Source organism: Capsicum annuum, chromosome 7, assembly GCF_002878395.1.
Source record: "Capsicum annuum cultivar UCD-10X-F1 chromosome 7, UCD10Xv1.1, whole genome shotgun sequence".
Classification (NCBI taxonomy): domain Eukaryota; kingdom Viridiplantae; phylum Streptophyta; class Magnoliopsida; order Solanales; family Solanaceae; genus Capsicum; species Capsicum annuum.
Genome location: NC_061117.1, coordinates 32,384,507 through 32,396,745, shown reverse-complemented (window position 1 = coordinate 32,396,745; position 12,239 = coordinate 32,384,507). Strand labels below are relative to the sequence as shown.

The following is a 12,239-nucleotide window of genomic DNA, read 5'->3' as shown; positions in this document are numbered from 1 at the left end:
TGTATATCTACAACCCCTTATAAAGGAATCGACCTTGTTGTAGGAGATAGGTTTGGAAGCCTTTGACATCTCATAAAGGCAAAACTTTCAATTAAGGGCAGCTTTGATGTGGACAATTAGTGACTTTCAAACATATGCTATGTTATTGGGATGGAGTACTGCGGGTAAATTAGCATGTCCTTATTCTATGGAGGAAATAGAATCCTTTAGATTGTAGCATGGAAAAAAACAATCATGGTTTGATTGGGACAAAATATTCCTTAACCAGCATCACCCATTTAGGAGAGATCGAAAGAACTTTCTTAAAGGGCGGACTATCAAACGACCCCCCACCCCCAACATATAGAATAGGAGAGGAAATATTAGACCAAATTCTTAATTTGGGGGTAATAAATATAACAGAGTCAGATACAGAACAAGTTAATAAAATAATATGTAAGACATGTGGGTGGAAAAAATGAAGCATCTTTTAGGATTTTCCATACTGGAGTTCTAACATGATTCGACATAATCTTGATGTGATGCATATTAAGAAAAACTTCTTTGATAATGTCTTTAACTCAATTTTGATGACAAAACCAAAGATAATCCACAATCACGTCTAGATACGACAAAGTATTATGATCGACCACAATTGGGAAAGGATAGTAATAGACAATATCCAAAAGCTATTTATACATTAGACAAGGAAGAACGAGGTATCTTGTTTAATTGGGTGAAAGGCTTAAAGTTTCTAGATGGGTATGTTTCAAATTTGGGTAGGTTGCCAGACACAAATGCGAAAAGGTTATTTGGTATGAAGAGTCACGATTGTCATGTGTTCATGCAAAGACTAATGTCTATTGCTTTTCATGAACTACTTACTAGTAATGTGTGGCAGGCACTTACAGAATTGAGCTTATTTTTTAAGAATCTTACTTCTACCACTCAACAAGTGGATTATATGGTCTGATTAGAGAGAGATATTCCACTAATTTTGTGCAAGTTAGAACGTATATTTCCTCCTGGGTTCTTTGACTCAATGGAATATCTTCCTGTGCACCTTTCATATGAAGCAAGGATTGCTGGACCTGTGCAATATCGATGGATTTATCCTTTTGAAAGGAAAATGTGAAGCTTTATGTCAAACTTGTGATAAATAATTAATACATAACTTTTAGACGTAATGTGTTTTATTATTTTCTATTTATAGGTATTTGGGAACTCTTAAATGGGTGATTGGGAATAAAGTTAGTGTTGAAGGTTCCATTTGTGAAGCTTAGTTGATGATGGAGTCAACATAATTATTTTCTCATTATTTTGAACCTCATGTCATGTCCCAAAATCATAATGTGGACCGTAATGACAATGGTGGTGTTTTGGAAGATCTTAAAGAAAATCTTTCAATATTCTCCCATCCAGGTCGACTTTGGGGAGAAGCAAAAAAATGAGCAAGGCAGCTCAAACTTATATTTTACTAAATTGTGAGGAGGTTAAGCCATTTGTGTACTAACCAAATTCTCTTAATAATAATAAAATCTATTCTTATATCGTGACTTCTCTGATTTAAATTATTTCTTTGCAATGAAATATGTACCTGCAACGTTTGAAAGAAGAATTTTCAAATCTCTCTAAAAGTGAAATAGACGAGAGCCTTGAAGAAAATTTTGCTATATGGTTCAAGGAATATGTAAGATTTAAATAAATATTAACTTTCATATAATGATGTACTTAAATTGGCTTCTCAAATTTAAATAAATCTTTGATTTTTTTTAAATAGGCTCGGTGCAATTTCATTGAAAATGAATACTTGCGTTGTCATGCTCGTAGACCATTAATAGGAGCTACATGCCATTCGTTTTATTTTGTTAATGGATATAAATTTCACACAGAAGGTCATGATAGCGTGAGATCAATAATGAATAGTGGATTTTGTATCTTGGATCCAAATTTTGGTGATTATTATGGGCAGATAAAAAAGATTGTACAAGTGGAATATTGTAGCACCTTTAAATGAAACTGTGTTATTCAAATGCGAATGGTTTGACCCAATAATGAATGTCGGTGTTAAGAGGCACAATCAGTACAAATTGTTTGATATTAACCATGGTCGTCGGTATAAAAAGTATGAGTCTTTGACTTTTTCAATGTAAGCAACTCAAGTATGTTATGTACCTTATCTAAGAAAAAAGAAGGACAAGGATGATTGGCTAGATGTATTAAAGGTCAAACCTCAGAATGTTATTGTATTACTAGTTGAGAAAGTGGTGACAACTTCAAATCTGAATGTTCCTTTTCAAGTTGAAGAAGTTGAAGTCCATGAGATAGATATGTCTATTTCTATTGATGCAGATATTCTATTGCATGATCCAAATGGGGGTGTTCTTGAAATGAATGAACCTCTTAATGATGGTTTATTTGAAGATCATCATGAAATCCAAGATGGATCCACTGAAGAAGAAGAATATGAAATTGATGAAACTAAGGATGATGATGAAGAGGAAGAGTTTGAACAAGACACAGATAGTGACTAGAGCTTGTTAAAAAATTTGTTATTTTATATTTGTTGTATTTTGTTTTCAGTAAGAAGATGTTAATAGTGACTCGTGTTTGATAAAAATTTGCTATTTTATCTTTATTGTATTTTTTTTTTGTTTTTGGTATTGGCTTCTCTAAATTATTATCATTTTCTTATTTTTTTGATTTTCTTTTATTAATATGTTAGTTTTTTATATCACATGATTTTTAATTTGGTTTTTAATAGTAATGATTTAATGACATCATTTTTTTGTAGATATGACTCGAGGTGGATATCGTGCAGGAAAGTGCTCAGGTAGGAGTAAGACTGCTAATCATGCAATCTACAATAATTGAATAGGATGATACCACTTTCATTCCTATCAATCTGCCAGTCGAGAAAACAATATTTCCTAATAGTATGCCATCGGTTCATACATTAGGAGAAAGAAATACCACGGTCATTACTGAAACACCTTCCGTTCCACCAAACCAAAGCATCCCAACAGGCGAGAATATGAATTCTCAAAGCAACACAGCTACTGAGGGAACATCTAGTCAAAGAAATATATTTGGTTCAGCTGTTTCCAGTTTTACCAATGGCCAGACCCTTATTTATCTGACTTCTTCAGGGTTAGTATTTGCTATTTATTTTTCATCAATGTTTTTGTTGGCTGTTGGTGATTATTAGTTGATAATCAATGCCCAAATAGCTTTTGTGATTACTATTTTTGTACACAAATGTTGTAGTGTCATTAGTGTTGGATTTGATGTTGTACAGGTTGGAAATTTCTTCAAAATACTCCAGTTCAATCACGTTATCTTTCAAAAATAAAGTTGATCCCAATGGGATCAACTGGAAAGGTGTCTCAAAAGATGTCAAAGATGGTTATTTTGGAGAATTCAAGGTATGTTCTTTAAAATAATAATCTATATCAATTGTCTGAGTTTGCAGCTAACACTTAATTATTTTACTTTAATCTGTATTTCAGAAGAATTTCTATTGGGATGCTTCTATTAGTAAAGAAGTAATGAAGCAACAGTGGTTGAAGAAGGTTGCATTATGCTATAAGAATTTTATTTCTAATATCAAGAAACATAGAGCTACAGTTCAACCAGAATTTGTAAATGATCATGTGTGGGAAAAATGGAAGGAACTTTTGGAAAGTGATGAGTGTATTAAGAAGTCTGAGATAAATTTAAAGAACCGTTGTGGTTGGCGTGAAGTAGCTGCTGGGACATAAACAGGTAGCGCTATCATAATTGGAGAACACCGAAAGAAGCTTGTAAGTATTGATTATTGTTGATTATGTATCCATTAATTTCATTTGAATGATATGGCTGGTACTTTTGACTAGACTTGATTAGTACGTATTCTACTGCTATTGCTGTTTATGTAAGATTTAGTGTAGCTTCTTGGTTGTGATGATGATAACTAATATCTGAGCAACTAACATGTTGTCCACTGATTTCATTTGAATGATATGGCTGGTACTTTTTGCTAGACTAGTCATGGCTACTACTATAGTTGTGTCTAAGTTATTTTTCACTGATTTCTTTTGATTGATATGGCTGGTACTTTGTGTGAATGATATGGTTGGTAATTTTTGGATGAGTTCTTTTCTTTGAGGGCTGCACTTTTTGTATGACATTTATAAATGTAGGACAAGTTAGTGTAGGTTCTTGATTGTGATGATGAAAGCTAATATCTGAGCAACTAACATACTGTTCACTGATTTTATTTGAATGATTTGACTGGTACTTTTTGATAGACTAATTATGGCTACTGCTATGATTGTATCTAAGTTACTATCCACTAATTTTATTTGAATGATATGGTTCTACTGCCATGCTACTGCTGCTGCTGCTGTTTATGTGTTCCATGAGTTTGAGATTTAGTTAGTACGTATACTACTACTGCTACTGTTTATGTAAAGATTTAGTGTAGCTTCTTAGTTGTGATGATGATAGCTAATATATGAGCAACTAATATGTTGTCCACTGATTTAATTTGAATAATTTGGCTGGTACTTTTTGCTAGACTTGTCATGGCTACTGCTATGGTTGTGTCTAAGTTATCGTCCACTGATTTCATTTGAATGATAAGGCTCTACTTCCATGCTACTAATGTTGTTTATATGTTTCATGAGTTTGAGATTTGGTTAGTACGTATGCTACTGTTGCTGCTATTTATGTTGGTTGTGATGATGATAGCTAATATCTGAGCAACTAACATGCTGTCCACTGATTTTATTTGAATAATTTGGCTGGTACTTTTTGCTAGACTAGTCATGGCTGCTGCTATGGTAGTGTCTAAGTTGCCGTCCACTCACTTTATTTGAATGATATGGTTCTACTGCCATGCTACTGCTGTTGTTTATGTGTTTTATGAGTTTGAGATTTGGTTAGTACGTATGCAACTACTGCTGTTTATGTTGGTTGTGATGATGATTGCTAACATCTGAGAAACTAACATGCAATCCACTAATTTTATTTGAATGATTTGGATGGTACTTTTTGCTAGACTAGTCATAGTTGTTGCTATGGTTGTGTCTAAGTTGTTGTCCACTAATTTCATTTGAATGATATGGCTCATTTGAATGATATGGCTGGTTTGGACGATTTGTTAAGAGTTTGAGATTTGGTTAGTACGTATGCTACTGCTGCTGTTTATGTGTTCCATAAGTTTAAGATTTGGTTAGTACGTATGCTACTACTGCTGCTGTTTGTGTAAGATTTAGTGTATAGCTTCTTGGTTGTGATGATGATAGCTAATATCTGGGAAACTAACATGTTGTCCGCTGATTTCATTGAAATGATTTGGCTGATACTTTTTGCTAGACTAGTCATGATTGTTGCTATGGTTGTGTCTAAGTTGTTGTCCACTGATTTCATTTGAAAGATATGGTTCTACTACCATGCTACTTCTGTTGCTGCTGCTATTTATGTGTTCCATGTTCCATAATATGTGTTCCATTTTAAGGCCATGTTCCATTTTAAATGTTTGTCATTATCTTTGAATTCTATATAGGCTCTTAAAATAGGTCGAGATCCAACTCCAAGTGAGTTACATTTGCACGTCCATACACATAATCATGATGGAAAATCTTATGTTGGTGAGCGTTCCCGGCTTCTACATGTAAGTCCATAATTTATATCATTTTATATAACTCTTCTCTTATTTTTCTTTTATTTTGACATGAACTTGAGTCTATATTAATAACTCCACTTGTTACAGGAAAAGTATGAACAAATTGTACGGGAAAAATTACAGTATGAATCTGAAATTAATCAATTGAAAATATATTATGAAGTTGCGGAAGGAGCAAAGAAGAAAAGATTATTTGGTCTTGGGTTTGAAGCTGGCAGTTACTATAAAAAAAACTTTGTGGTTGCGATGCCTCCTCCTCATCAGTACCACCTTCGGTTTCTTTACTGACAACAAATTTTGAGGAATTTATGAAGCAATTGATTCCTGCACTAACTACTCATTTTCTTCCGGTAGTTATTGAGCATGTTGGTGGTATTAGGGTACAAGAAGGGGTCATGCTTGATCCTCCTCCTACTAATGATATGATAATGACGACGTTGATTCCTAGCTTCATAGTATTTGTAGTCCTTGATCATGTTGCATTAATTTTTGATAGACTATTTGTGTGGAAATACAAAATATTTATCTACATAGTAACAAATACTATTTTTCATAGATGTTGGTTTGACTTTAGTTTATGTTTGACAAAATATTTGAATTTGTGAATTTTTGGGCACAATTATTGTGCATTTTGCTATCTATATGAATGTTGTTTATTTTAATTATTCTATAATTTATGTGATTCTATTATTTTCCTAGAAAATTATTAGCGATAAAAATTTAGTGATTAATATTTGTTGTTGCTACTGAAAAACTTTAGAGACGAAAAAATTTAGTTGCTAAACACAGCTAGTATTGTGACAAATAATTAGTGACTAACTTTTCTCGTTACTACTGAAAAACTTTAGCGATGGATAAATTTGATCGCTACTCAGCCAACCAAATCATGTTGCAATGGATCAACGATAAAATATTCAGTCGTAAATTTAAAAACGACGAAAATGAATTTTGGGAATAGCAATGCTATAGCAACAGAATAATCCATCGATAACAACAACAAGCGAAACTATTTGTCACTAAGGGATTACAAATTTTTCGACGAAAATCAAAATTTCATCGCTATGAGGTTAGCAACGAGCAATATAGCGACAGAAGCATATCCTTCGCTATTCTGTCACTATTTCCATTTAACAACGGAATTTCATATGATAGCGACGAAAAGTGCGTGTCGCTAAACATAATTTTTTTTGTAGTGAGGGTATTATGACCTTGATCAATATACAAAGATATTCCCACATAATATATTTGCTAATCACACATGTATATACATAGAATAATTGGGTTCAAGTCTTTACGCATAGGAACAACGATTTAAATTCTAACCCAAAAATGTGGGGTGTTATAGTGGATTATATATTAATTAGGAATATCATTTTGTAAAAGAGGTTATGCATGACAGATAATTCATCTAATGCATTATATAAATAATTTATTTTTAACTTTATAAAATGTTTCATGCCTATTATATTTATTCATGATACATAACAATTTTTTTGTATCATATGGGTTAGTCTTTTAAATTTCAACACATAGAAATGATTTTTAAAGATGTATTACACTATATATTTCATATGGGTTCTCTTACATCTAATTAATTTTGTAAATATTGGTACGCTATATCTAATAATTTTCATTTTTCAGGAGTCTAGCACCGAGATTTTGACTGATGTGTTTCAGAAATCGATAGATAACATCATAGTTGGCATTTACACACCAGTCGTTTCAATGTCAATAAAGTCTGTTGGGCTTTCACTGAAAGTAAATCTCCCTGATTCATCTTAACAAATAGACGATGTTGAAGTTCAAAATGAACTGCAGGTATGGATAACACATAGTGTATGAATTATATGTTATTAATTAGGAATATTTTTTTGTAAAAGAAGTTTATGCATGACATATAATCCACCTGATACATCATTATATACACAATGTATTATGCTTTACGAAATGTATCAGACATATCATATTTTTTTATGATACCTAAGAATCCTTTTGTATCATATGGGTTCTTTCTTATAAATTCAGCCCATAAAGAAATAATGTTAAAGATGTATTACACTTTATATATCATATGAGTTCTCCTACATAAAATTAATTTTATAATTTTTGGTAGTTGTATATAATAATTTCACTTTTTAAGGAGTCCACCACTGAGATTTCGACTGATGCATTTCAGGAATTGATAGATAATATCATAGCTAAAATTTTCACATCAGTCGTTGCAATGCCAATCAAGTCTGTTAGTACCAAAAAAAATCAATGACAGTATGTCACATCCATGATAGTCGGTTTCCATCAGATTTTTTAAAAGCCCACTTGGGTAAACAGAATGACACAAACACCTGTACCAAGGAACAAGAAGTGAACTAAGATATTCATGTCACCTTTTACAACTGAATTTGGTTCTAGTTGAAAAGACAAAGAAACTTTTAGAGATGATTCCTCGAAAGCATCCGTTTGATGGTTACTTATATCCCAAGATGGGCCGACCAGACTAATCGAACAGTTGTAACGCCCCAAAAAATGGGTCCCTTAGCGTCACATGGTGCTTGAGGCTACGAGTAGCCCCAAGCTAACCCTTTGAGCCATTTTCATTCAGTTCAACATAAATCAGCGGGGTTTCCATAAATAACCCTCAAATATCAACAGAGTAATCATCATCCAACAATAAAAGAATTTCAGAAAGATAACAAAATACGACTTATTTGTCAACTCTCAACATCTATACGAGTCTGAAAAGCCTCTAAGAAAATTAATAAAACCAGCGAGCCATTGAGACATGCCCCAACTAACTCATACTCAGTTATCAAATGTAAACAATTCCGTGAAACCAACATCAGACATCATGTCCTCGGAACATGAGGAATCACCACGACAGAGGATGTAGAACAGCGTGCCCGAATAATCACTGTAGAACCTGAAACTGAGCACCTGAACCTAGAATCCGAGAAAATGCAGCCCACATCCGAAGATGTGGGTCAGTACCATGGAAAGGAACCGAGTATATGGGGTTGTATCCAGTTTTATAAACATCATCATCATAAATATTTATAAGAAATATGCAGGATATATGAAAGACTTACATAGCCCAAAGAAAATCATCATAATCATGAGAGGATGAAATAAGTATAATAACACATATGAGTCATCATATAATTTGTCAATCACTTTCAGATCATCAAGAATATCAATTCTCATAATGTAAATATCATTTAAATCTTTCGAAAGAGTAAATTTCACAATTCCACTTTCAAATCACTTCACCATTCACTATAGACATAGGGAAACACACACACACTGGGAGATCCTATAACCGACATAAACCATGTGAGCTACATGGAGTCCAACGTACAACCCACGTTGGGGAGAGCCGTCCTATCCTTGCCATCGGAGTAGGACTATCGATATCAAATCCACACAAACTAGTGATCACTATATAATCAGCCTCAGGCTCACTCCTACGGGGGAACGTAGTTCTACAGAAGTAAGGTTGCTTTATACCTCCCACTCGGTGCTAAAGATTTCTCCCGGACTTAGCTCAGATCATTTCAAAGACAATCCAAAACAAAACAATTTCAGTAATATATAAATATACATCGGGAGTCATCATGCTTCCCATCTATCAAAATCAACCACATTGTGGATTTCTTTCACACTCGAGTTCAAAACAACTCCACTAACACCAAAAGGTCAAATCATTCAAAATATCTCACATATTCAACATCAACGTGCTTATAACACACACTTTCTCAAAAAAATACAATTTTCAATGGGGATTCATGACCCAAATATCAAAATTATGATAAATATCGTTCAAGATTCATGCTTTATATCTCCACACATGTAAATTCATCTTTCAATATCATAAACATCAATATTTCATAATAATCATCATAAGATATGGGTTCATGCTTCAAATTCGTAAAAATCAAATAAAAACCATGCTTTTGTAAAGAAAATTACTTTTGGGCACAAGAACGAAAGAGAGTTCTTGTTGAAGAACCCCTCATACCTTGAATGATGAACTTTAGATCGATACTCGTTTTTGAGATGTTAATCGTGTCTTTGAATGATGGTTCTTGGAGTTCTTGAACTAGGAACTTGGAATTTTAAATAAATTTGCAGAATTAATGGTGAACTTTGGAGGTTCTTGAAGTTCTTGAACTAGGAACTTGGAATCTTGAATAAATTTGCAGAATTTATGGTGAACTTTGGAGGTTCTTGAAGTTGGATGTAGGATCTTAGGGTTTTCTTTTTGAGGGAATTTGATGAAATATGACATATAATGCTTCTAATAGGCTTTAATATAAGGTTTGGACGGATTTTGGGTGGGGGAATGACCAAAACGCCCCTAAAAATCAAATAATTCTCGAATCTGTCCTTTGGTAGACTGTTTTGATAGTCTGAAGTAAATCAACCATAACGTTTTACTCCGATATCCAAATTGGATGAAAAAAATTTCATTAGAAAGAGGAATCTCATATCTTTCCGTTGATACATAGTATCTCACTCAGATCATTGTGTACAAGGAGTTATGATCGTTTGAAGTTGACTCAAAAATTCACTTTTGATAGGCTGAAGTAGATCGACCATAACTTTTTGCTCCGATAGACAAATTGGATGAAACCAATTTCATTGGAAAGAGGACTCGCAGAGCTTTCCGTTGATATTTAGTAGATCATCCAGATTATTATGTGCAAGGAGTTATGATTATTTAAATTTGGAGAAAAAATACGCCCGGCCTCAGTACTTTTTCCTGCACGTTTTACTGTTCACTACTATTCACGGTTCGATCGGGATGTTCATAACATGTCGCTCGGGTGTCCATTTTGGATGATCCACATATCGTTGGAAATCTTATTTGATACTCTACGCAATGGTGGGTCATAATCTAAGACATTCCACACGGAAAATTTATAAATTATTCTAGAAGATAGAACCCAACATGTTTACGAACAAAATTTCAACAAAACATTTCCCGGGGTATTACATCATCCCCACTTGGAAACATTCATCCTCGAATGACGCTAGACATGAAAATATTAGATAGGGAATAGAGCATATAGTTGAAACCATTCGTTAGACTCATCACCACATCGTTCCTCACTCTGAATGCAACATTGAATGCATAAATTCAAGAAACTACAGCTGAACACATAATAAATGACAGCTGAACTGCTGCAACTTTTATCAAAAGTGCATGATTTATGAAAGAACGGTACCTTCGTCTTGATCGGAGTTCGCGAAAAATAGGTGCAGGTACTTAGATCGCATATCCGCCTCAGCTTCCCAAGTTGCACCTTCAATAGATTGGTTTCGCCACAACACCTTGACCAAGGGAACTTCTTTGTTCCTTAGTCTTCGGACACTGAAATCAAAAATCTTAACAAGAATCTCATCAAAAGAAAGATTTTCTTGAATGTCAACACTCATAGAGGAATCCACTACCACAGCATCGGTAATATGCTTTCTAAGTATGAAGACATGGAATAATGGATGAACAGAGGACAACTCGGAAGGTAAATCGACCTCATAAGCTACCTTACCAATACAGCTAAGAATTTTGTAAGGACTAACATAACGGGGACTAAGCTTCCCCTTCTTTCCGAATCTCTTCACCCCCATCATGGGTGAAATTTTTAGATACACTAGGTCACCAACTTCAAACTCAACGTCTCTCCTTCTAACATCTACATATGACTTCTGACAACTCTGTGCAGTTTTCAACTTTTCCATAATCAACTTAAATTTTTCCATAGCCTCAAATACCAAATCAGGACCACTCACAACCGCTTCACCCACTCGAACCAACCTATGGGTGATCTACACTTCTTTCCATATAAGGCTTCAAACGGAGCCATGCCAATACTAGAGTGGAAACTGTTATTGTAAGCAAACTCTATCAACAGTAAGTGACCATCCCAACTTCCTTTAAAGTCAAGTGCACAAGCTCTCAACATATCCTCTAAGGTCTGGATGGTCCGCTCAGCCTGACCATTGGTCTGCGAATGAAAAGCAGAACTCAAAAGCACTTGGGTACCAAGACCGTTCTGAAAAGCTTTCCAAAATTGCGAAGTAAACTGAGTACCCCTATCCGAAATGATAGACAAAGGAACTCCATGCAGTCTGACTAGCTCTCGGATGTACAATCTAGCATAATCCTCACCAGTAAATAAAGTATGAACAGGCGGTAAATGAGCAGACTTAGTCAACCTATCAACCACAACCCAAATGGAATCATTATGGCATCAGGAAGGAGGTAAACCAATCACGAAGTCCATATTTATCTCTTCCCACTTCCAGGTGGGAATACTAAACTCTTGCATCATACCACCAGGTCTTTGGTGTTCAACCTTAACCTGTTGGAATGTTGCACACTTAGCTGCAAACGCTGCTATATCTTTCTTCATGCCACTCTACCAATAGATTTCCCGCAAGTCTCGGCACATCTTGATGGCACCAGGATGAATAGAATATCGCGCCCCATGCGCTTCAGCCATAATCCACTATCTCAGATCATCAACATCCGGGACACACAATCTACCCTACAATCTCAACACACTATCTCCCTTTTGGGAGAAAACCTCTACTT

The 12,239-nt window shown here is 34.5% G+C and overlaps 1 protein-coding gene across 1 annotated transcript; it reads left to right on the top strand.

Moving 5' to 3' along the window:
- Positions 1-3,013: 3,013 nt before the first annotated feature.
- On the top strand, positions 3,014-5,935 carry LOC107876409. The gene is made up of 5 exons (XM_016723338.2): positions 3,014-3,129; positions 3,278-3,404; positions 3,489-3,722; positions 5,528-5,635; positions 5,735-5,935. Exons 1-5 carry the CDS (start codon positions 3,014-3,016, stop codon positions 5,933-5,935), a joined length of 786 nt encoding a protein of 261 aa, XP_016578824.2.
- Positions 5,936-12,239: the final 6,304 nt, after the last annotated feature.